The 26,489-nt window shown below is 38.9% G+C and overlaps 1 protein-coding gene across 4 annotated transcripts in view; it reads right to left on the reverse strand.

The window, feature by feature from the left end:
* DYM (dymeclin) overlaps window positions 1–26,489 on the reverse strand; it is a 220,809-nt gene that overhangs the window by 56,451 nt on the left and 137,869 nt on the right. For all 4 annotated transcript variants that reach the window (XM_026092225.1, XM_026092226.1, XM_026092227.1 and 1 more), the window contains one exon: window positions 8,219–8,321. In XM_026092225.1, the coding sequence (XP_025948010.1) occupies window positions 8,219–8,321 (103 nt within the window). The remainder of the gene's footprint in view (window positions 1–8,218; window positions 8,322–26,489) is intronic.

A 26,489-nucleotide genomic window follows, 5' to 3' on the forward strand; every position in this document is an offset into this window, starting at 1 on the left:
TATAGCTTTTAGATTTGTTTCATCATGTTTAAAAGACAGTTAATACTCCAGTTCACAGACCTTATTTCAACTACTCTTTAGCAATCCCAAATTTACAAGATAAATATGTAGACCTTACTTATAAAAGACAATTCCTTTCTAGAGAGTAAGTGAAATACGGGAACCATTCAACATCTACCCATGTATAGCAGAGATTAGTTTGGTTCTGTGTTGGACAAACTGGAGTGAAGGACCATTTATGAAGTACTTGCAGCTTTGAATATAATCAACTGTAATAACAAGACACAAGTTACAAAAAAAAAAAATCTTTTTTTGAAACCACTTTTGTAATACTGCTTTTTAATAACCCTCATAATGGCCGCATTAGAAGGACCCCAACTGAAGTCATTCATCCCACATAAAACAAACATTGCTTTTTCTTCTTAGCTTTGTTTTACAAGCTACATTATTTCCAGATGACGCTTGAGGGGCCTAAGAGYTTCAAGAATTAGATGCTTAAGCAGACAGCTGCTTTCTATTTACCATATAAATCAAGGATAAAAATCAAAGAAGAATCTAAATATTGGACTTCATTTAGCCCATTATGGAGCACAAACTGCGAAAAGAAAAGAGAGGAAGAAGAAATACAGAAGTCTCATCGCACAAATACAAAATGTAATTCTATTTATTAATACAAAGAGAAGAATTCATTGATGCTTGAGGAATCCCAGGCCTCCCTAGAGCGTTAGCCCTGCACAGCAGGTAAGTTGAACGAGATTGGGAAGGAGCCAGGAAAGGAGAAGCCGGCTCTGATCAGGAGCGCTCGCAACACCACCGCGCTCCGCTACCGCAGACTTCTACGCCCAGCTCCCTGCATCCGAGCCCTCAACATCTCACTTCAAATCATCAACGTGTATTCATATCTAGACCTCAGCTAACACGGAAAGAGCCAATTTTGGACAACAGTTTAAAGCATGGCTCTTCATATATTCAAAGGAGTATTGTTTTAAACACGATACAGCAAACCTACACTGTGTTGTTTCCACCACTGAAAAAATTCCTCCACTGTTCAAGTGCTCAAGTGACAGTCCTGTATAGGAAATAATTGTAGGTCTCAGCACTAAATGGAATTATATTTAAAATCTTTCCTGTTTTAAGCTGTATTTGGAATGAAAACCACATTTGATTTTTATAGCCAATATTTAGGAAGCAAAACAAAAAGTTAAACAGAAATGAATTTTACAATTTTTCCTATGTGGCTAGCAATGAGCTTACCTAAGCTATTTTCGATACATACTATTTCATTAGCCAATGACAGGCTGCAGGTAAAACCCCCGTGGATGTTGGTTAGGTAACCTGAAAATAAAGACCTAGAATTTGAAACCTCTCAGCAGACAGCAGYGCCTGGGTGCTCCAAACTGCAAACCCTGTCGTGGGTGGTGAATGAGTCTGAAAATATGCTCCAAGGAGTCTTCATTTAACTAAGTCCTCAAGTCCACCACCACAAAAACAAGGTTGAGCTCCTACTGCCATAAAATTCCATCCATGCTGCATTAAATTATGTTGAAAGAAATTCAGAAACCAAACCAAAGTTATGTAGCCAAATATATATCGAAGACCCAAGTGATGATGCTTGTCAAATTATTTGACTGCAAAACCAATTTTTATTTGTTTTCCTCAAATTTTACATAAAAGAAATTCTTGTATTAAATCTGGGAGAGAATTCTGAACCCTTGGCATAAGCTTGTCAAAATTCAAAATTCCTCCCTCCCTCCCAAGAAAATACTGCAGCTCAAAAAACAGGTCTGATGCACTGCTTTCTGTGGGAAGTCAGCGTGCCTCTGGTTATGCTGCTACATAACTATGATTTAACAAATTACAATAGGCTGTAAGAAAAAATTAAAAATTTGATATATTTACTTCAGTAATTTTTCTTTATTTGGACTGAAAGAAGCACAATTCTCAATTATTTTAATTACAGGCTATCTTGCTAGTTAAAAGCTTCAGTAAACGTGCTTTCACTGAATGTAAGAAAGCTATAAACAATCTAATTGGGTTTTTCACATTTCTTCAAGTCTGGAGATACTTGCGGAGGGGGACAACCTGGCAGAAGTGTGCTATTTCAAAACATATAATTGCTCCCACAAAAATATTGCCTATTAAGAAACTTATTAAATGACTAGTAAGCAAAGTACCAGCAYGTACAAAAGTACCAATATAGACTGAGAATTGGTCTAACCAAGCAGCCTGCATCTGAGGACAGGATTTATTTGATGATGCAGCTTTTTGGCAGCAACACCAGCGTATGGGGCTCCCCTTGCCACTCCTCTGGCCACCTCCGACTGTATCTTCCTACGTGTATCATGTCCCTGTCCCCATCAGGCCACCTCCCTTCACTACCTTGCATTGACCACACTTTATCGGGGCTTTGCTGTGCACTGGACCAGGGAACCGATCTAGCTTTAATAAGCAAAACCACCCCATGCYCATTATCCTTTTCTTTTTTAAAGCCCCCCAAACCCCAACAAGAACAATATAAAAACCAGCTGGGTCAGTTCCTTATTCTAGTTCACAGCTAGAAACCCAGAGCTGTGTTGGTACATCAGAGACCTAATGGTAGTCAACAGCAGATACTCACAGAAGGACCATGAGAAACATGGCAAAGGAGGATCCCAGCATATTCTTACCACCACCACCAGTCAGCAGATTAGGGACTGCAGACTAGGTCRAAAACTTAATTTTTTATACTAATGCAAACAAAATACAGAAGAGACGCTATTACTGTTTGAGCACTCAGAAATTAAGACATGACCATGTTGCCTAATTGTTACTTTTCCCTTTGTGTGTATGCACAGGCACACTATATCACAGTATTTAATCCACTGGATCTCTGCCTCATATGATGTGCACAATGGACAGGGCTCAATTAAAGAATACAGATGCCAATTTTTTCCCTCCCATTTCCTTCATGGCCCTACAAAGGGACAAAGCTATTTACCACAATTAGTTTTCCAAGTCTAGTATCCACAAATGAGTAGAAAGACATGCAAAGGAAGATGAGAATATAAGCAACACCTAGAATAGTTTTATGTATGATTTACTCCTGTGTGCGCTTTATACCATGCAAATTCACTTTTGGATTAGAGAACACAATAAGAAAAAGTCATGTATGAAAGTGAATTAAAAATCATGAGAAAGGCATGTTTAAAACACATATTCAAAACTGGTCTGAATGAAACCTCTGGACATAAATCTGGGGTAGAGAAGGCAGTCTCTGCATCATCCCTTTTTTTTAGTTCCATGCTGGTAGACAGTGGTGGAACAGAGAGATGGAAAAGAGAAAATCCTCCTTCAATCATTAGAGGTTTCTGGACTTAAGACACTTGAGTTATCTCAGTTCCTAGGATCTACAGTCCTTAAGCTTCTTGGGGCATTCTTGCACCAATCTAACACATGCTTTCAGACAACATACAGTATAAAGGTGAGTTTTCAAAAGCAGACTATGCTTGCGATGCTCAATCTAAGTAAATAAAACCTTGTCAACTGAGTTGCCTCAGATTGAGTTGGAACCTGAGTAATCGCGGGAAAAAAGCCATGCAGAAAAGTACATAGTCTTCCTTCAAAATACAGGCAATAAACTTCAGTGATTCTATTCCTCCCTAAAACAATACAGGAGTACCTCGGAAATATTGCGGGTTTGGTTCCAGATCACCACAACAAAGCAAATATCGCRATAAAGCAAGTCACACAAATTTTTTGGTTTCCCAGTGCATATAAAAGTTATGTTTACACTATACTGTAGTCTATTAAGTGTGTAATAGCATTATATCTAAAAAMTATATATACATACCTTAATTAAAAAATACTTTATTGCTAAAAAATGCTAACCATCATCTGAGCCTTCAGCGAGTCACAATCTTTTTGCTGATGGAGGGTCTTGCCTCGATGTTGATGACTGCTGACTGATTAGGGTGGTGGTTGCTGAAGGYTGGGGTGGCTGTGGCAATTTCTTAAAATAAGACAGCAATGAAGTTTGCCGCATCGATTGACTCTTCCTTTCACGAAGGATTTCTCTGTAGCATGCAATGCTGTTTGATAGCATTTTACCCACAATAGAACTTCTTTCAAAATTGGAGTCAATCCTCTCAAACCCTGCCGCTGCTTTATCAACTAAGTTTAGGTAATATTCTAAATCCTTTGTTGTCATTTCAACAATGTTCACAGCATCTTCACCAGGAGTAGATTCCATCTCAAGAAACCACTTTCTTTGCTCATCCATAAGAAGCAACTCCTCATCCGTTAAAGTTTTATCATGAGATTGCAGCAGTTCAGTCACATCTTCAGGCTCCACTTCTAATTCTATTGCTATTTCCACCACATCTGCAATTACTTCCTCTACTGAAGTCTTGAACCCCTCAAAGTCATCCATGAGGGTTGGAATCAACTTCTTCCAAACTCCTGTTGATGTTGATATTTTGACCTCCTCCCATGAATCACGAATGTTTTTAATGGCATCCAGAATGGTGAATCCTTTCCAGAAGGTTTTCAATTTACTTTGCCCAGATCCATCAGAGGAATCACTATCTATGGCAGCTATAGCCTTACAAAATGTATTTCTTAAATAATAAGACTTGAAAGTTGAAATTACTYCTTGATCCATGGGTTGCAGAATGGATGTTGTGTTAGCAGGCAGGAAAACAACATTAATCTCGTACATCTTCATCAGAGTTCTTGGGTGACCAGGTGCATTGTCAATGAGCAGTAATATTTTGAAAGGAATCTTTTTTTCTGAGCAGTAGGTCTCAACAGTGGGTTTAAAATGTTCAGTAAACCATGTTGTAAACAGATGTGCTGTCATCCAGGCTTTGTTGTTCCATTTATAGAGCACAGGCAGAGTAGWTTTAGCATARTTCTTAAGGGCCYTAGGATTTTTGGAATGGTAAATGAGCATTGGCTTCAACTTAGAGTCACCAGCTGCATTAGCCCCTAACAAGAAAGTCAGCCTGTCCTTTGAAGCCAGGCATTGACATCTCCTAACTATGAAAGTCCTAGATGGCATCTTCTTCCAATATAAGGCTGTTTCGACTACATTGAAAAATCTGTTGTTTAGTGTAGCCACCTTCATCAATTATTGTAGCTAGATCTTCTGGATAACTTGCTGCAGCTTCTACATCAGCACTTGCTGCTTCACCTTGCACTTTTATGTTACAGAGACTGCTTCTTTCCTTAAAACCTCATGAACCAACCTCTGCTAGCTTCAAACTTTTCTTCTGCAGCTTCGTCACCTCTCTCAACCTTCATAGAATTGAAGRGAGTTAGGGCCTTGCTCTGGATTAGGCTTTGGCTTAAGGGAATGTTTTGGCTGGTTTGATCTTCTATCCAGACCACTAAAACTTTCTCYGTATCAGCAGTAAGGTTGTTTAGCTTTCTTATCACTCCTGCGTTCACTGGAGTAGCACTTTGAATTTCCTTCAAGACCTTTTCCTTTGCATTCACAACTTGGCTAACTGTTTGGCACAAGAGGCCGAGCTTTTGGCCTGTCTCAGCTTTCCACATGCCTTCCTCACTAAGCTTCATCATTTCTAGCTTTTGATTTCAAGTGAGAGACGTGCAACTCTTCCTTTCACTTGAACACTTAGAGGCCAATGTAGGGTTATTAATTGCCCTAATTTCAATATTGTTGTGTCTCAGGGAATAGGGAGGCCCAAGAAGAGGGAGAGAGACGGGGGAATGGCTGGTCAGTGGAGCAGTCAGAACACACACAACATTTATCGATTAAGTTCGCCATCCTATATGGGCACGGTTCGTGGCACCCCAAAATGATTACAGCAGTAGCATCAAAGATCACTGATCCCAGATCACCATAACAGATATAGTAATAATGAAAAAGTTTGAAGTATTGCGAGAATTACCAAAATGTGACRCAGAGACACGAAGTGAGCACGTGCTATTGGAAAAATGGCRCCRATAGACTTGCTCAACGCAGGGTTGCCACAAACCTTCAATTTGTAAAAAGCACAATATCTGCAAAGCGCAGTAAAGAGAAGCGCAATAAAGCGAGGTATGCCTGCATTTCCAACTGCTGTCCTCCTCCTCCCTGCCCTCCTGACTGATGCCATCCTAACAATAAAAAGGAAGAAATTCAGCAAAGTATCTATCGCCCCAGCAGCACTTCACAAACTGCAGCTCTCAGCTGCCTCCAGCTGTATGGGGATGGCTCTGTACCCATCCCCTGCAGCATCCTGGCTTCTCTCCTTGGCTGCAGCGTTGGCATCCAAACAAGCAAAGAAGTCCAAGACCTATTACAAAACAGTCTTCAAAAACTAAGTTTATATATGCATACCAATATGTATTTACATACACAAACATATATGCACACACACGTGCAAATATATATGCACATGCATGTGTGCATATATATATGTGTGTGTGCATATAGGAATATATATGGGCACATCATGCTGTTTTCTTTCCTCCGAACTTTGGGATGGTAACTTGTTTGCCTAGGCAAGCAAATCTAAGAGTCTCTTTTTGTGAAACCAGTATCCTCCCTCAAGCCACAGGCCACATAGAACTGYAGTCCCTGCATTAGGAATAGAAATTAGTGTTAAAAATTTTGACCCTACTATCTTAGCATCTGAAGGTGCCTGATGGTTGACTTAAGGCCCCACAATGTCTCAGCCTACACCGAAGCAACATCACTTTAGCATGGAAGCCAGCTGAAACACCGCAACCGTCCAAGACAGATCAATAAAAACCACGAGATCAAAGGAAGAATGTGAACATGTAGCGATGCCAATGGCGAAGTCAGGACCTGACGTGACACTGGGCTTAATTACCACTAAAAAATACAGCCCAAGCACCTTACCAATCAAAACAGTCAGAAATGCTTAACGCATCCAAAATATGGGAGCCCTCACAAGGGTGCCGCTGTGTCATCAGGTCATATTGATGGAGAACCGAACCCAAGGGGAAGGGCCATTTGCCACGTCAAATGCTCTGCAAGGTATCTGAAGGCTACAGGGCATGCGGTTGTTCATGCTCATGCTGGTGAAAGAGCTTTAAGACAGCTTGGGTATCATCTCACAAGCCAAACAGAAGCTGTACATCTCCTCCTACTCTTTAAATACAGACAAGTGTGAGGGGCATCTTTCTGGAACATCTGAGGTTCCAAAACAGCTGAGAAATTAAAGGTCTGATAGCAACTTCTGAGAGGCCCTAAAACCCCAACAGGTGTTGTAAGGAACTTATGATTTAAGCCACAAAAAGGTAGCAAGGATATACAGGAAAAAGCTGAAAGTGATTTATTTATTCTACAAACCAGCCTGTCTCTGAATAGCAAAATGCCTCTAGTTTCTATGTTGCATGCCAAACAGTAGTAAATAAGAGATGCAGGTTAAGAAACCCCGTTAGTTGAATTAAAGTTATTAAACTATTATATAAAATAAATCTTTTTTTTTTTTTTAAAGGAACTTCTATACTTAATACTAGAGTAATATAATATGTAAAGTCTCAGACAGGTGTGTCCTGGAACATGTAGTAACTCTCAAAATAAAATAGGTGTTACATTTTTATCCTCAAAAATTCAGAGCAACCAAAAAAGAAAAAAAAAAAATCAAGATAACTTTTTTGCACAATATTATATGAAAGTTCAAAGGAGTATAAACCAAAGACGCTTAAGTAGTACAAAGACGTTATTTAAGTCCTTGCAAGTCTCCATCTTGTAATGAAGCTAGAGATTTTCCAACAACCATGCAATTAAATTACAAAATCACAGACTATGTGTGGGCAGTGGCTTAGCAGACTGGTAAGAGCTGTGTATATATACAAATGTTCAGAATACGCCAATTTGATCCATGACTGCAGTGCTCTCTCAAAAGCTCACTGGGAATTGTTTTCAATCATATTTAGGCATTTTAACATACTGCRAATGCCAAAGTCCTGTTCTTAAAAATAATGTTTTTAATGCATGGTATAAATATCTTGAAATGCAAATGTCTTGGAAATTGCAAGTTGACAGCATACAGTAAGTTTCTTAGCTATGAATAGTTGCGGTTTTGCCATTTGTAAGTGTAATTTTTTTTTAAACAAAGTTTCAGACATGATGTCATTCATAGACGTTCCTGTATTTTGGTGCTGGTGGTTACTTAGTTGTCACACTTATGATAAATCTTTGCAGATTTAGGGATGTATCACTTCTATTTGAAGCACCTACTAGAACATTAAGCTCAATACTCACATAATCGGGAAGCGGAGAGTCATTTGAACTGAGGGAACCTCTTAAGGACTGYGTGGCTTGCTCCAAAACTTTGTTGTGTTTTTTGGATAACAAAGAAAACAAACTGTAAAGAAAAAAAAAGGAAAAATATTCAAGTAAATTCACAGTTATACTCTCAGACAGACAATCCAGTCAGAAGAGGTATTTCATTATATACACAAACTTGAATATAGAGATTTTTAGAATGCAATGCAATGTACAAGTTACATCTTTTTTTACATCTGGGATAAAAAACAGCAGAATTTGAATTATAGAGATATTCTATACAGTAAATGATGAGAAGAACATCATATTTTCATAGTTAAGTTCTTAAAAGTTAAACTATTACAGAATTAATGGTATACATGCATTTTTAATTCATAACCAATATATATTCACTAAAATGCAATTTTTAAGTTCATCATCTCATGCAATATACTTATTTTCCTTCCTTATCATCAGCAATTTTTGTTTCAGTGACCTAATCGTTTAGTATGGAAAGAACTCAAGAATAAGACAGAATGTTTGGGTACTCGGAGGGTGAGTTTATGCATTTTACTATAATGTGTACTTCTCAAATTTATTTTACTCCAGTCARTGAAGTATCATACTAGTTTTACAAATAATCTGTGAAGTCAGAGGTCCACATACATATAGAGAACTAAACATATTTTCCCATGCATTTTGAAAAGACCATGTTAATGTCTTTTTTTCTAAGTTCCATTAATTTGATGAAATCAGCAATCCTAAATCATTGAAAAAATCCCACYGTAATTCTTTTGTGTCAGTCATACAAATAGCATCACCAGATGCTACACGTATACGGGCTGCAACTGTAGACTTCACAAGATAACACTGAATATTCAAACCCAAAGATGCGTGGGGCTTCACAAATACAACCCAGGACAGATCTCTCCCGCAATAACTTTATGATTTAAAGTGAGTTTGGGAGAGATGATRGTTGTATTTGGAAAACAATAAGGCTGCACAGAGCCTATAACATTCCCAGCACAGAAAAACTGCTGGAAATAATGGAGCTTGATAGACGGATTTGTAGGAGGACAGACAGCAGGATGGTGTGCAATCAAGGATGTCACTCTTTGCATAGACACACTCAGAGGGTGGTATAATTTGATACATAAGGAGAACTGAACTTGAGTGCAAAGGCACACGTAAAGACTCGAAGCGAATAGCAGCAGTGGCTAAAGGACTATTGCTAGCGCTTGGTAGCTTCCAACAGCCAGATGTTTCCATAAAACTGCTGGATACRTAAATCAGGGATTTCAGTCAGCAGATAACACACAGAGATAGATACTGAAGCAGAGGGAACTAACTGGTACCTTCAGAAAGGGGAAGGGTACAAGCAGGACATTTAAATACTGCATAGAGAGGTACAAGAGAAGAAGCTAAGTAAATTGCAGAGAACAGTTTGCATGAAATCATATTAAATCTGAAATTTGCTTTCCCCAAAATGGTCTATTCCAGARCATGCATCTGTGAAGCTTCTAGATGTTCTTTCTCCTGGCTTCATCTGAGACTTTGGACTGAGTGGATACTATTTGGCTGGATGAATAGCTCGGGTTGGTTTCCACCTTAGTTTGTATGCTTGATTACAAAATTCTTTTTCATGTGTTCAGAAATGCAGATGATAGTATTTGCAAGAAATACTCCCCCCAACCATGGTACAGGTTGTTGCTTTAGGCTTTCTGCATTTAAAAATATTCTTCTGGCTTCTTTTTGGAGCCAGAGTTTCCTAAGRTAACTGGAATGGTCCTTAGGGGGTAGGAAGGCAGTCTTGACAAATAAACACCAACAAAATCCACTACTAAAGTGTGTCGCTCTTTGGATTTGGTTATACATGCTGTTGGGACAAGGAGCAGTGGCAGGCTCCTTGTTCACCAGATTCAGTCAGAAAAGACTGATGCCAGTTTAATAACTGAAAAAATAAGTGGCAGTATTATTTTATAGATAGCCTATATTTCTTGGAATTGGGACAAATTTAGTGCTCTGAAGAACGTGCTTGGAAAGCTTTTCTGCCTAAAGAAATATTGCTCAGAATTTGAGGAAGTCGCCTTTATTTTTTACTTCCTTAAAATGTAACATTGCTATCGTAGCCTTCACGGCACGTAGGAGTAGGTTCCTCAGAGCAGCAGGGATTTGTCCCCTTATTGTTAGTCAAGAGTCTCAGGAAAAAGCAACAGCTTTTCCAACACACTTCACAGGGAGTCACAAGGAATTAGTTATGTTTCTTAAGACCAAATCTTAGCTCTCAAGAGCCAAGTCAAGAAATTCTATCATTCTTCAGCACCTCTTCAGTTGGATTTCTCTTAGATTAACAGCTTACGTTTGTGGACAACCTTCGCTGAAGGCATCCAATTAACCTGCAAAAGAGCCCACTGAGTTACATTGCACCATYCTCAAGTTTCAGCCAGAGAATTTGAATTTGACGGACCAAGCAATGTGCTTGAGCCCACACGGCCAAACTGGGGATGGCAGCTTGGCTGCCAGTGTCCCAGCTGCATGGGGATGCCGTCAGCGAGGTGGTGATCATCTCAGTTGGGCTGATATGGCCCGAACATCAGGTAAAACTCCAGAACGATTATTCTCTGTGATGGTTGTAAGAGCTGAGAAACATTTAGGGTTTTCAGGATAACACAACATGCCTGACAATGTTATGAACACCTTTTTCTCAAAAGAGCAAGCAAGACCAGAGGAAATCTGCTTTGTCCCAGCATCAGGAATCTTCTGTTTTCCTTTACACTATCAGACAGAACCATGCACAGCATTGACATGATATAATTCCTGGGAACAAATGTTAACCTCCCACTAATTCACAGCTATTCATCAAAAAGCCAAGAACATTCCTTGTTAAAAGGGGAAGAGGCAAAGAAATAAGATACATTAATAGATTTTCCATCCTTTTCCTTCCCATAATCAGCTATTGTATTCGCAGAGTGAAATTTTTGTTCAAATCAGAATTTGGGTTTGAAAACTGGTCATTCACCTGAAATAGCAGTGCTACTTTTAGAAGYGCTGGTGTTTTTGAAGACTCGCAGTTCGGAGATGCTGCCATCAGCACCATCTAGTGCTGCGGAGACAGAATAATCAGCTAGCACCGACCTAGCGATGCCTACGGCAGGGCAGGAGGAACAGGTTACATGTAGCATCAGCCTGCTCCAGAAGATACAGTTTATCTCACGAAGAGGAAGAAGAAAAGGAAAAAGGACTTTGAACCTTTTTTCCAAAATACACAGTGTTTTGGCTATAAATGAAATTTAAGTATAAAGCAAAAGAACTGGGGATAAGATTTTGAAAAATGCATTTATTCAATACATGTGAAGAGGAAAATGCACATATAATAGTGTTCCTGCATGGAATTAGAATATCAGAGAGCAAAATATTTTCTCTGGCAAAAATGGAGAGAACTGGGAAAAAGGAGGAGAAAGGAAAGGGAGGGAAGAACATTTCTTCTTCATATCTTTTTTTTGCTTCCTTAAAATAACTTAGAAGTATAGTGTAACTAAATTAGAGCGCTTGAACATGGCATAACYAAGCCCTTCGTGGTTGATCTCCATCTCCAAAGTGGCAACGAGGAGGTAAGCCCTACTCTACGTTGTCTTTGGCACCAGGGCTTTCCTTTGCAAAGTTCTGCTTTCCTGCCACAGTTCGACTTTGCACCTGTGCTAAAACACTTGTTTGTGGGACCATAGCCCAGAACACCAATATTCAGGTTAAAAAAAAAMCAAAAAAACAGAACCTCTCCTTCCCATATCAGTTATCCTTTCCAGAGAGCAGTCCCCAAGATCAGTCAAACTGACACAGCAGGATGAGGGCAGCAACACGTAGCTGGGAACTTTTCACACCAAGAATGAAAACAACCCATAGAATTACAGCCAGAAAGCAAGAGAAAATCTCCCAAAGGAAACGGTTTAAACTTCTCCACCAAATAATTCTCTTCTTATGATGGCCTCTATCTCTAGCTCTGAAAACCACTTTGTGAAATACCCATTTCACTTGTAGAGTATCAGAACAGATTTAGTTACAATCCTCAGAAGGCATTTCATGAAGTCTAGTTCATACAGGTCTTTCATCATCAACAAACATTGCCTGCTAAAGGAGATACTTGATTTTGCAGCAGTCACATCTCCACCGTCTGCCAGGAAGAGACAGATATATAGATATAGATACACAYACATATATGTATACATATATATGTATATATACATACACATATACACACACTCATATATATGAGTGTATACATATATACACACACACCCCTTGGTAAGATCAGATATGCATATGTGTGTATATATAGAGAGAGAAAGAAAATGTAATATATAATAGAAGTCACAATATATTTTTGACGCACTAAAACTGGGCTGAAAAGATCAAATTGAAAATTAAACTACATGGTCATGGAGAACAGCCCACACAGGTTGACAACAACACGGGGTTTTCTACCACTATGTTTTTCCTGTTTCTAAGTTTTTTTTCTATTGACAGCCATCAGACAGGCTATGGAGCTCCATGACCCTTTGCTCTTACCCATTATGGACTTTCTATAATAACAATAAATTATGTTCTGAACAATTAAAATGTATTCGTACATCAATCCAGCTCTCAGTCACAGAATTACTTATGGATCAATGTTTAGCAAGCAAAATAATAGGCTGGAATAACAGCTAGATGAAATAACAGCTGGCATCTATTACAGATCATCAAATCATGCTATGGATGCACTGAACCGACAAGGAAGACTCGAGTCTGAATGATAAACTCAAGGTCTCATATTTCTGATTTTTAGGAATTATGAAAGCACTGGTTTCTTAACTCCCTCAATACAGAGGAACCTTTTTTTTTTTTTAATTTAACACAAGGCTGGACCTTGATCAATAAAGAAATGATTACAGACTAAACAGTAGTGGTTGCTTAAGTGCAAGTGATTTGATTACATGGTATGTGCACACAAAATAAAATTCAAACCAGGAATATACAAACTTAACAGTTTCAAAAAGCCAGTTCCACAAAGCCTGGGGGGGGGGGGGGATGCCAATAATGGGAAGTCATTTAACAACTTTCTTCCTGATCCACCAAAAATCACAACTGGGAGAAAAAAAACTATGCTGTTCTACAAAAAGTCTAGCTTACAGCAGAGATTAAAACAGCTTGTAAAGCATCCCTCTCCCATACAAGAAATGAATGCATAAAATGGAACTTTTATCTGTAAAGGAAAAAAAGATGAGGGAATTAAAATTAGAAAGTAAAACCATAATTTAAAAAATCAGAAGTTGACAAAAATTGACAAGAGAAAGAAAAAAAAATGAAAGAATTTGTGGCCAGATTTAAAGACACAATGAGAAGGAAAGGTACTGCTGTACCTTATTTTAAGGAAGTAAATGGGATGATGCAAGATCATCACATGCCAGTTGGTCCAAGGCAATCCTGAATGTAATAATGCAACGCGTATCTCTAGATTCATTCAAAGGAGGACACCATCAGCACAGAAAAACAGATCTTACCAAGCTCAATCAATTTTTTAACGAGACTACAGAGAAAATTAGACTTCTACATGTCATTTATATGACTTTGTTCCATGTGGAATTTCTTATTAAGAAACTAGAATGATAAAAAGCAACATGACATGCATTAAATTGATTGAAAAATGGACATCTGACTAGCTCGAAAAACCTAACCACAGAATTTTCAAATCAAATCAAATTTTCTAGCAGTGTCCAACAGGAATATATTCTTGGCCCTTCTAAAGGGCAATAGCTATTTAAGTGAAGCTACTGAAATACTTTCAATGATATCGAAATGACATGTAAGATGTTATACATCACTGATATACATCAAAGATACATGAGAAAGTAGAACTGTTACAGTTAAAGTTTGCAAAGGGCACATTCATCACAGGAGCAACAAATAAAGAGAAAAGGACATTGTTATTAAAGTTTTCTTTATCTTTCAAGAAGTCGGACACAAAGTAAACCTGTGATTTAATGCAGCCAAATTCTTAGGCATAAATTTAGTAACAAAGAACCCAAGCTGTTCTTCGAGTCTGATGGATCTGGCCCTTGAGCAGCAACTAAAAGAGACTAAACCAACCAGATCAAGACTCTTCCTAAACTGCATCCAGGTTATACGCCCAAAGACAACCAGGAATTACCAAGAACCTATGCTCAGGCTGAGTTCAGACACAGGAAATGAGAGAGACTCCTAGGTCTTGGGAACAACCCTTGGCTTCACGCTGCTCCCGGCGTCATCCAGCTCAGGTAAGAAGAGACATGTCTATTCACAGTACAATATGGCTTTAGCAGGGAAGGTGGATAACTGCTGGAATAACTTAGCAAGGGTTGTGACAGTGATGGAAATTGTTAAAGACTGGAGGTTTTAAACATTCTAGTTCAACCACGGAAATTTCAGCCTGGAAGAAGGAATCGATTGATGAAGTCCCTATGGTCCGGGTTATGTTGGAGATCATACGATCTCCAACGGAAAGATCTCCAGCATAAGATCATATGATCAAAGTGGTCTCTTCTGGTCCTAAATATATATGCACTTAGGTAATGCTCTATGCATACTGCACCAAAAAAGATGGTGGGAATATTGCAGCATAACTTGCATAAATTTTTACTTGTTTTTTTTTTTTCTTCTTCATAATACATATCTGAAGAAAGATGCAGACAACAAAATCTTCCTGGATGACTTCTCAGTTCACAGCACTTGTGGATTTAGTGACATTAAGAAAATCACTATCATTAGGATCAGTAAAACCGGAAAGGTATCTTCAAAATGAAATTCTTTCATTAGCAGGCTGGCACATGAGCACAGTTCCAAGGGAGGCAAGAAGAGAAACATCCGCCACTTGTGCTGGTTTTTGTAATTAAGACAGCAATGATTAAATAAAATATTAAATTTCATAAACCTTTATGAAAACTTGGAGAGGTTTAGCTGCCAGTTCAGATAGAAGGGAAGGGATACTTTTTTGGAAGCGGAGTYATAGAAACAGGAAGATTTGTGTCAGATTACACAATTGATTGGGGGGGGGGGTCACAACACTCCAAATGTCAGATCTCTATCTGAACCAAAACCAGGGAAGGGCTGAAAGCCACACCACAACAAAGGATTATTTCAAATGCAGTATTTTAAATATCYTGGAAAGAAATAATCTGGAAGAGTGGAAGACTAAAAAGAGGCTGCAATGCAGGGAAAAAAAAAAGACACAACCTCTTAAGATGAAAAAAAATCAAAAGGAATCAATCACTAGGCTGGGAGGCGAGAAGTGGGGGACGAAGAGGGACAGAGGAGAACCACCGAAGAATTYGGAGATTGCCTAGATACATAAAGCACAGGCAGAAAAAAATACTGCAATAAACTTGAATGGGACCCTGGCATTAGCAGCAATTGCAGAGAAGAGCGGGAGAGACACCTGGAAGGGAAGCAGCAAATCCCGGTACTCTCTCTGCGTATGAAGTTAAGCTTAGACTAATGCTAAGATGCAAAGAGAGAGATGGAGAACTGAAAGAAAGGGACACTTCCAGAGCGTGGAAGATAAACTGAGCGGCTGGAGTTATATGGTGTTATATGATCGAGTTACATGACAGAGAAAAGGAATAAGGATTGCATCTCTCCCAATTCCGACTCACTAGTGAGCTTCTCAAGGAGAAAAACTTTCAGTTATCTGAATGTTTAAAAATATTCTRCATGCTCTGAATACAAGATTATTGGAGACCTAAAGCCCTGTTCAAAGTAATTTATGTGAAGCTTGGAGATTTAAACAATCTCAATCTTTTCCCCTCACTCTCGTAATTCAGTTTGCTACAGTGTGCTTCTGAACCGTGGAGAAAGCACAAACACTATCTGGTGAYGGAAAACCAGTTTCAAGGATCCAAAATTTGATGATGAAAATTCTCAACCATTTCAGCCATACTCTGCATTGTTCCTACTCTCCACACTCATGCACACGCCAAATGTATTATTGTTCTAAATTTTAAAGAATTAAATGTAAGCCATAAACACTGAAACCGCACGTTATACAAATGTTCCTTAAACAATAGGATTTTACAACTCACACATGAACATGGGGTTGTCTTCTAAGACAACTGCCTTCATACAGACAAGATCTGAAAATATCTTAGGTTCAAAACCTGAAGTTTTGAAATTTAAACTATACCTTAATTCCTCTATATTTTAGCAACACTTTTTCGTTTTGACCTATTGCTTAAGTTATTACAGCAAAAAAGCGTGTGTTATGGAAGGAGAACTCTGCTCGCATCCTAGCACAGACATTTCCACATAGAGGATCTCCGAATTGCTCATAGGCTTTAATAATAGTTCCTGTCCGGTCTCTTGAGAAAGTTGGTAACACACAAGAGGTCACATCAGAATAAATGCACAGGGCTGCTTCACACGCAATGTAGTAAGTAGAGTCCTGCACGCCAGGAATGGTGCTGAGCAAGCACAATGCAGCCAGTTCACCAGGCTTTCTATGGACAATACAAAAGCGATCCATAAGCACCTAAGGAGCGAGGCCATGGGAAAAAAACAACAACAACATTTAGGACAAATAGTGGAGAAAAACCACTAAGTCCCCAAAAGCCCAGTTCATTGAAGAGCTCTTGGGACATCTTGCATTTTTATTACGCAAGCTGTAATGTCACATAAATGGAAATAATGCGAGAGAAAAGCCGCCTCGAACTGAGGGCTCTCCCACACAGGCTCACCCCATGGATAGGTGCTGATAGAGGAAATGGGCTCAAAATTGAGCAAAACATTCAAAAGAGGGAGGCACTGCTCTTCYTTGCTTGAACCCAACTTCACTGCCTGGGAGACATTCGGGCTCCCAGGTAAGAGGGGTGAACCAATTGAGATATCAACCTGCTAAGCAGAAAATAAGAACATACTTTGTATCTTTCTGTCTAATCTCATAAAGGGAGGACATTAATTTCTGCTGAATAAATCTTTGCTACATTTATCATTAGGTACATCTGGTTTGTGAAGACAACATGAAGCCAACAAATCTAGCGTGTGCAATCTCCACAAAGGTAACGTATGCAAATAAAACGGTTTGTCCAAGCATCCCTGATGGACTTATTCATCAAGTAGTACTTAAAGGACCAGGGAATGAAAAAGGCTTCGCCTAGGTGGCGAAGGGTCTGGTATTGCTAAGTTCTTTTCCAGCCAGTGACCAGACATATTTTTCTGACTTTTCTTCTCTAGTGYCTTCTCCAAGTTTGTGTTCCCTTGGAAATAGCAAGCAGCTGAGACACACAACCTATTCCCGGGCAAACCCTGAAGCATCACAAAAGACTTTAATATGATCCCGGGTAAACAAACGATTTCTATCCCATCTTCCTGTTGAACAACAGGCATTAGAGACCATTCTTTTAATTCTGCAGTCCTGAACTCAGTCATAATACACTGAAACACAGGAAATTCCACTTGAACATAAGAAAACACTTCTTTATTGCGCGGGTGGTTGAACACTGGAACGGGTTACCCAGAGAGGTTGTGGAGTCTCCATCCTTGGAGATATTCAAAACCMGACTGGATAGGGTCCTGGGCAACCTGCTCTAGGTGACCCTGCTTGGTCTCCAGAGGTGCCTCCCAACTCCAGCTGTTCTGTGATTCTGTGGTTCAAGATATCTTCATTTCATTACAGAAATTCATCATTTACTCTAAAGTGAGTATTCTTTTATCTGATTACATGTGAACTGAGATCAATAACCAATGTGCCATGAAAGACATCCTATAGCACAGCCCCCCCATCAAAGAAATGGTTATTAATAATTAGAAAAATACATGTTCACCATACGCCTGTGGTATAAAGCATACAAGCAAGTTCAGAAGTGACTTAGAAAAATGAATGAAGGCTTTGCGTTAGCAAACAGGATTTCCTATTAAAAGGGAATCAAGAAGACAAAGAGACTAGAACAAATATGGAAGTAAGGAATCTGATCTGGTGAGGCAAAAGTAAATATTTACAAAAGTTAGTCTAGAGTTTAATTTGCAGAGAGTGGGAAATGTATTCTTCAACTGAAGGCATAAATTGTTGTGTAGTTCCTGGACAGTTTCCAATGAATGTTGGAAAACTGATGCTCCTATCACTAGAGAAATAAAGGCAACAAAAGAGTAGTAAAATCCTTCCCCTGTATATTGCTACAGAAAATCTCATTCCTCTTTGGTCTGGCATGACAAATAATATCCTTGTAACTCTACTTAAAGGACAGAATCAGGCAAGGATGAGGAATACTACACAGAAACAACATCTTCATAGCTCCAAGTCACATTAAAGTATAAACTCAATAACCAGAGTGCAAACTGCTACAGAGGAAAATCCCCCRGGCAAACTCCATAGAAGCTGCAGATTTGGACAAAGCACTTAGCCAAGTGCTATTTATCTGCTGTATTTTTCTGTATTTTTGTAAGCGGCAAACTAAATTCAGGAAGGCTTAAAGCTATGGGGAAAAACGTATGCAGTCCAGTATAAACAGAACGCATGTTTTTAAAACTCAGGAAGGGTCAGGCTAATTATAAGGTTCATTCTGAGCTAAATAGCCATGAATCTGCCTTAGGAGTCTCAAGGCATGAACACAATTTCTTTTAATATTCCCTGTGTTTGCCCTGTTAATATTTTATATGAAAACTGAATGGGCAACGGGTCCACAATATTTCCAGCTCATCCACTTGCAGTTAATTCAATAGAGCCAATGTTTCATAGCTGCTGAGAGAAGACATTTGCCTTGAATTAGGACAAAACTCTGTGGGTGAGAAGCAGAGGAAATTGCTGGAGAAAGCAGTCTGAGCACAACTCCCACCCAGAAAAACAAAGACGGACTCTGAACAACAACAAGAAAATTAAAAAGACATCACTGCCATGCAACCRAAGGACCAGCTCCTTGTTCAGAAAGTCTCTTTGCCATTCTTGCCCCATAGGAATGGGGTTTATTGTTTTCGTCATACACTGACCTTCTCTTAGGCCAGGTGTCCTGCCCGATTATACCCTATTCCCTCTGTGTTAATCCCAGCAGTATTGCACTAACGGTCATGGAAAGTATTCACATGTCCCTAATGACCATATTCAGTTTAAGTATCTTATTGATATAAAACGTCTTTCAAATTTTAACAAAACTTGAAACATTTTTGGAATAAATGAAGAAAATAAATTGGGCTATTTAGATTCTACAGCGGAGCTACTGCTCAGGACATTACAGAAACAGCCAAAAACACCCCAAACCAGGACATCTCATTATTTCCACTTCTCACTTCCAAGAGAACGGACATCTACTTCAATCCAAAAGCATTCTAACTACATTAGAAAAAAAAAAGTCTTAGCTTGTGGGATTGAGATTTGTAACCTAGGTTTGTCAAAGAATTTGCATTCAAACCAGCAAATACAGAATTTTTAGGCAACTTCACAACTTTAATTATGCATTCCTTTCAAATGTTGGACATGAAAGATGTTGGAAGGAGTAGAGAACAGAACTTTCTAAGAAAAAAAAAATGTACGGTACTTYATCATGAAATCAAAATTCACAGTACATGATTTCATATCATAAATGTATACACACACATGTACACATGCATACAATTTCCTCCAGGAAAGAGACACTTTTGTTGGAAATACTACTTCTATGCAAACAATGTTGACATGCAAATATACATACTTAGAAATAGGCTGAAATGTTTAAAAATTTTCTGAGGGACATAGAAGTACCTCTGCCAGACTACCCAAAGAAAAGAGGAAAAATGCAAGAAAAACACAGGATAACATTAAATAATTAATATAATATATTAAATACTTTTCAATAATGAGACCAAGATTAAGTTTAATCTCTATTACTAAACATTTCCTGTAAAAGCATAACAATGTACTTGAAAAATAAATATCACAAATAAAAATTGTCTATTGCCTTCTATGTAATGTCAACATCAATCCCCTCTGTTGAATTTCTGTGGATTTATGTACCCAGATATAAACTTTCAAAATGAAGTCAATCATAAATAAACCTCTTCCAAAGGAAAATTCATGTCAAAATAGATAGGAAATAAAGAATAGGTCTTTTCAGCCTGAAAAATATCCATGTCATTGAAAGGAAACATTTATGAAGCACACAAATTCACAAAGTAAAACGTTTTGTGATAGCACCCAGTGTGCCCAAGCCAAGGCCACGAGCACTATGACGTTAAATACTTCGCATGTTGTTGCTGTGCTACTTACAGAAAGTTCAGGTACTAGAGGATATAAATGATGCTATCAGCCAGAAACAAAAATACACATTTCTGTGATGCATGTGATCACAGTGACTACACACAAAACAGGAATGCAACTGTGAAGCTCTTTTTTTCTTTTTTAAGGGATGTTAATACCCAGGCAGAACCCAACTGCAGCAGGCACTGAGCAAAACAACAGATACCRGAGCATTTTGTGAGAGTTCAATTCACCACGGAAAGAGCTGAGGTTCATAAGATGTACGGATAATAATTTGGATTTAAGAAGCCCAAGCCTAGCCTTGCTCAACTGAGTAGAAGTGCCCTGTCAACCTCTTAGGAAGCAAGCCAACAGCATCCTCTTAATTCTTATTAACATTTTTCTTTGCAAGACTTCCACGTAGATACGGCTCCTCAGTAGCACGCAAGCCCATTTCTACCTATCTATCAGAAATAACTACAGCACCTTTCAGCTGCTTCTTTTTCTGTGCATCTTTATTACAAATAGTAACGCTGACCTTCCTCACATTCACGTCAGTTGAAAGCCGTGATAAATTTGTAGAGTTCGGGATTTTTTTTTCCCCCCTTCTTCTATGGCTCTAGAAGAACACAAAAAAAAAACACCACCTGTGTGGTGGAACGTGCTCTAGGTGACCCTGCTTGAGCAGGTCTCCAGATGATCTCCAGAGCTCCCTTCCAACCTCAACCTTTCTGTGATTCTGTGATTTGCAGAGCAAGGGCCTGGACCAGTTACAGCTGCAACTCCCACACGCTCCTCCGAGAGCGACACACACCTATCAGGAACATAACGTGGTCTTTAGCATCTACCAAACTTTTTTAGAAATACACTTCAGTTTGAAAAGCACTAAAATACTCGTCACTGCGGAAAGACGGCAGTTACAAAGCAGGTCATCTGGAAGCCTTCAAGGAAGAAAAACATTTGGGATACCAAGTTTGCAAAGCCACCGTCTTGGCCGGCAGCATGACTCCTCCCGAAACGATAAGCGCACGAGAGCACACTCATCACAGCGCACAACAGGAGCACCCTCAAAAGAGCTCCAGGTCCGATCTACCCTTCAGCACTTATAAAACTACCTGCCCTATTCAACAAAATGCATCTTACCCATGTCTCATAACCCRCCCTTGGCAGAGCTAGATCAAGTTCCTTAAATGCAGTCTGCATTTTAGGTTTTTCCATTTTGTTCTTCAGTTAAGGAGTTACTATTAAGGGTCAGAAATGTTACATGAACTGATGTTATGCAACAGAAAGCAGGTTTTATTTTAGGTAATGTTTCAAAGTTATTCTTCATTACTTTTTCAGGAGAAGAAGTTACTATTTCCCAAATACGTCATCCTAAATTACCTTTTTCACTACCACACTTGCCATTCTGAAGAAAGGTTATTTTATTGACTTCAGACAAACACACACCAACCTCACGTTTGCTGGGAAAAACGATACAGATTTGATTTAGTGATTCATGCTAGCATACTCGCAGTTGTGCAATATTTTTCCATCTTCAAAACCAACATGATATATTTTTCTAAAGTCCCAATCCCTCAAGTCGCACAGTAATTAAATTTACATTGTCTTCAATTTATTTGGAAATTAACCTCATTCCCACAGAGAAAAGAGGTTGTGCTTTACCTCCCACTCAGTTTTATACATCTTACTGCCTTGTGCAATTCTCTCTGCCTCTACCAAATCAGAAATTCCTGAAAAATGCACCCCAAAATGGACTTTTAACAGACAAATTCTATGATGTTCCAGGTCATGCTGCGTTTTTCCCCAAAGCCAAGAGAACATTTCCAAGAACGAAATTAGCATGTTGATAAAACAAACATCAACAGTTTGCCTTTCTGCAGACTACAAAAAGAAAGTGCAGCCTTCCTGGATCCTTTGGGATGTTGATGCCCTTCCACCTTGGGAAACAAATGGAGACAGTTGGATCACGGGGGCAAATACAACCTGTATTACAATGGGATATACAGACTGCTACATAGAATAGACACAACACGGCTTTCTAGACACGTACAAATATATCTCTGAAGTTAAATTAATCTAGGTGACAACAAAAGGCATGCAAAGACCAGTTTCCTTGAGCCTGCTGGGGTAATCTGGATTAATCTGTGGCCAAAACTATTCTGGATACTAAACCAATCTGCAAAAGGTGAACAACTATACAAGTAGTATAAGGGCTCTCAAATGAACAACCAAGATAGTTATCATGTTTTCAAATTCAGCCAAGCTGTAGATACTTGGATTATAACCGATACACCTAATTATGGGAATGTATTCACCTAGAAAATAAAACCAAACCCAAATATACCTAAGCTCACCAGAGCTAAGCCCTTCTCAGCAGGAAAGTCTCCTACCAAGCCACTCCAATCCTCTGTCTTCAAGCAAAACTTTCAACACCACCTCCCAAAACATCCTCATAGACAAGTAGACGAAGTACAGGCTAGGTAAATGGACAGTGAGGCAGACTGAAAACTTTTGTTGTAAATCAAAATGCAACAAGCACTACCTATTGGAAACTAAAAAGAAATCAACGCAGGAACGTCTTCTGCAAAGCCCAAACTGCACTACAGAGCACTTTGGGGAATTATTTTGGGGTAAAATCTTGCAGTAGCAAGAGGATGRCTTGAAGACTAATAACAGGAATGCAACATCAGAAAGATCCAATTTGATTTTTTTTTTTAAATCAGCAATTTTTTTCTTTCTGATGCACGAACACCAAATTGAAAATAATTCCAAGGACTTGCACTGTGGAGAAAAATAAAATGTCTACATTGAATTGTCTTAAAAACAAAACTGTTCTGCAAAACCGGAGAGCAATCACAGCAGAGCTCGGTAAACTCCTCTTTAAAAAGGCACAGTTCTTCGTAGGACCGTGCACTACCAAACCCACGTCAGAGCTTTAGCTGCATACAATTCCCAGGCTGGTCAACGTTCACCTTTCTGAGCTCACTGCTCAGAGGAAGATGGCTCAACTAGACTGCACTTCAATCTATGTCAGTTCACAAAATTTACAATTTGGATTTTAACCAAYTGGGAGTAGAAAAACCTACCGCTGACACACTGTTTATTCCTGACACTAAAACTGGCCTCATGGGTCACCTCCCCTTAGATGTCCCTCAGTTTATCCTATCCATAAAACTGGATTTTCCTCCTTCATAAAATGTTTTGATAACTATTATAGAGCATAGATGTGATGTGACACTGCATGGCATCCACCCATAGTTATTTAAAATAACAATGTACGTGAGGCAGGAACAATAAATTGAAACTTTAAAACCTTCTTTCATTAATGCACTAGTATTAAGCTAGTTTTCAGCTAGGCTGGTGCCCCAGAAAACATTTCCAGCATTTCGAAAAGCCAAATGCTAATCGCTGTCCTGGAGGTTACACTCGGGCTGCAGGATTAGTCATCTTTGGAAACCAGTCGTGGTTGTTCTTATTTTCCTCTCCCACTGCTTTTTCTGATCTGCGGCTGATGCAGTGGGAGCATTCGCAATGTTTTCTCACAAATTCAGCTTACAAATATGAAAGAACAAAAACACTTAAGAATAGCTCACAGCTCTCAACTCCTACATCYTGCTGTACAGTAGGGATCCAAAGCCTCATTAGAAAACCTAAATCAATCCTTTAGAGGATTAGGATGAAAAAGCTGACTGTTTTCCCCCTTTTTTCCCCCACTTCTGCATYTCTTGGTCAAATACGCTGTGGTTAGAAATAGAGATACCAAAATGTAAGAAAAATGACAGTTCTCATAATCTGATGTTCTAATTAGAAGCTGGGAACAGAAAAAGAACAAAAACAGTTCCTACAATGATTTACTAATTCTGCAAATCCAGAGCATTTTAGATAATTTAAGTAAGTATGAATGAACCTGGATGCCAGGTCCCAAATCTTTAAGTTACCCCTCCCTTAAGCAAATTGGCAATGTTTCACGGGATGCTCGACGCAGCTCCTCTGCTCCCYGCTCTGTTCTGGGCAGCCTCCTCGGTCCCTCCGGGGAGCCAGGGTAGCGCGGCAGAGCACAGAGCCAAGGGTTGCTCCCGTGGCCTCGCTGCCGGGCAGTCACAAACTGAACATGAGATCTGAACAGCTGAAAGACCACGCAGAGCTCCTCTGGAAGGAGAACCATGAGCATGAAATTTCTAATTGCTTATTGGGTAAATCAAATATTAAACATTGAAGAATGGACATTTTCAGACTCGTGGAGTTGCTATCGATTAGGAAAATGAAAACTCAGGTATTTTCACTAAGCAGTTCCATTCTGCTGCTCCTGCACAGTACCTATCACAACATCTGCTTTGAGAAAATCTGGGCTTACYGAAAAAAATAGTGTTTTACTATATAAGGTCTATCTTTTGGACACAGACAGACAGTATCACTTTCAAACTAGCATGCCATTAAGTATCCTGAAGTCAGTCAGTACCTGCAGAACAACCAGGTGTGCTTGCACAGTCAACCCCAAACAAGCAAGCTACTCGGCYACACATCGCACCCCACAAAAACCCATTAACCAAATCACATTTCAAATGGAAGCCACCTATGATGTTAACAGTACGTTGTTGTTGTTGTTGTTTTTTAAGCTGCACTATTCATTGTTGAGTTTATTGATTAACTCAGTTTAACTCAAATTATTGCTGCACTAAGACTTCAAGCATTTTATGGAGTGGGACACTTTGAATGCAACCTTATAAAGCAATGTCTTGCCTCCTTCATGAATAACATAAAAACTCAGAGCAGAGCCACTCTTGAAAGTCTTTTGCTAAAAGTTCATTCATCACCACTGTTCATATGCACAATTTGAATCCTTTAATCATCTGCTCTGTCTCCCAGAGGAAACTGCATTTTCTGGCAAGGTATTTGCCCCTCCTTCTCCCAGGGTCCTCATCCATCATTTGCTTCTCAGGTTTGTGRTATTTTTTGAAATATTTCAATACTTAAACTACTACCCAATTACAGGTAGATACTCAAACCTCTCTCTCGACACACACATGCACGAGTAAACATTTAGTTCTCAATTTTGTTGGAAGATGTAGGTACTCCATACTATTTAAAAGTAAAAATAGGTATGCATTTTGATACTTAACTTCAGGCATTCTGGTTGGAACATCTTAATAGCAATTATTAATGTATATTCTAGCGGCAGCCAGTACTTTCCACTAGTTCCATCAGCACATAGTAAGACCTGGAATCACAGCTATAACCAGTCAATGTGCAACCTGGCATGCTGAAGAGGACTTCTGYATAAGCCACAATGTAGCTTTGGTGAGAATCTCTCCTTTAATGTAACGAATTGTAAGATATTTTGAATCAGTAGCATGTCTGTTATTTTTTAAGTGAACATTTTTTCTATATTTAGGCAATAATTACACAGTTTACTAAGTTGCCTTCACTAGCCAAAGTTCATACAACACTGTCTGGGAAACCAAAACAGATAAAAGTGCACATCTAGATGGGCAAGATAAAGAAAACCCACATTGCGCTCTACCCTGCCAGCTACAACAACATATCAGAGCTGAACTACTAAATGCAACATTTGAGTAAGGTTTTCGGTGTCTAAGCAGAAGAGTGGCTCATATGATCATAAATCCTTTCCGATTTCAAAAATATACTAAACTACATTCAGTCTCACATTAATTTTATTAGCATTCTCCCAAACTTTTCAAGCAAGCTTTAGAACATTTCTCTTTTTATTCTCAAAACAACAGCTTATTTATATAATTACAGAAGAACCCCCCCGCCATCCTGAATAATTGCCAGACATTACATATGAACACAACCCCCCCCAGTCTCTGAACAAACTGCTACAATGGAAATGTGTGAAAGTAGTTGTGTTCCAATTTCATCTCATGGGAATGCAGGCTCATAAGCATTCAATTAAAAACAATTTTGTCTGATCAAGATGTGTTGTAGTTTCACATGCTAATGTGGCAATATGTGTCTAGATCATGTCTGTGATAAATTTCTTTCTTTTTTTTTTTTTTTAACTAGGGTGGGAGAAAAAGGCTATTATATAGAAAGAAC

The sequence above is a fragment of the Apteryx rowi genome, unplaced genomic scaffold (genome assembly GCF_003343035.1).
Source record: "Apteryx rowi isolate R43461 unplaced genomic scaffold, aptRow1 scaffold_95, whole genome shotgun sequence".
Lineage (NCBI taxonomy): Eukaryota > Metazoa > Chordata > Aves > Apterygiformes > Apterygidae > Apteryx > Apteryx rowi.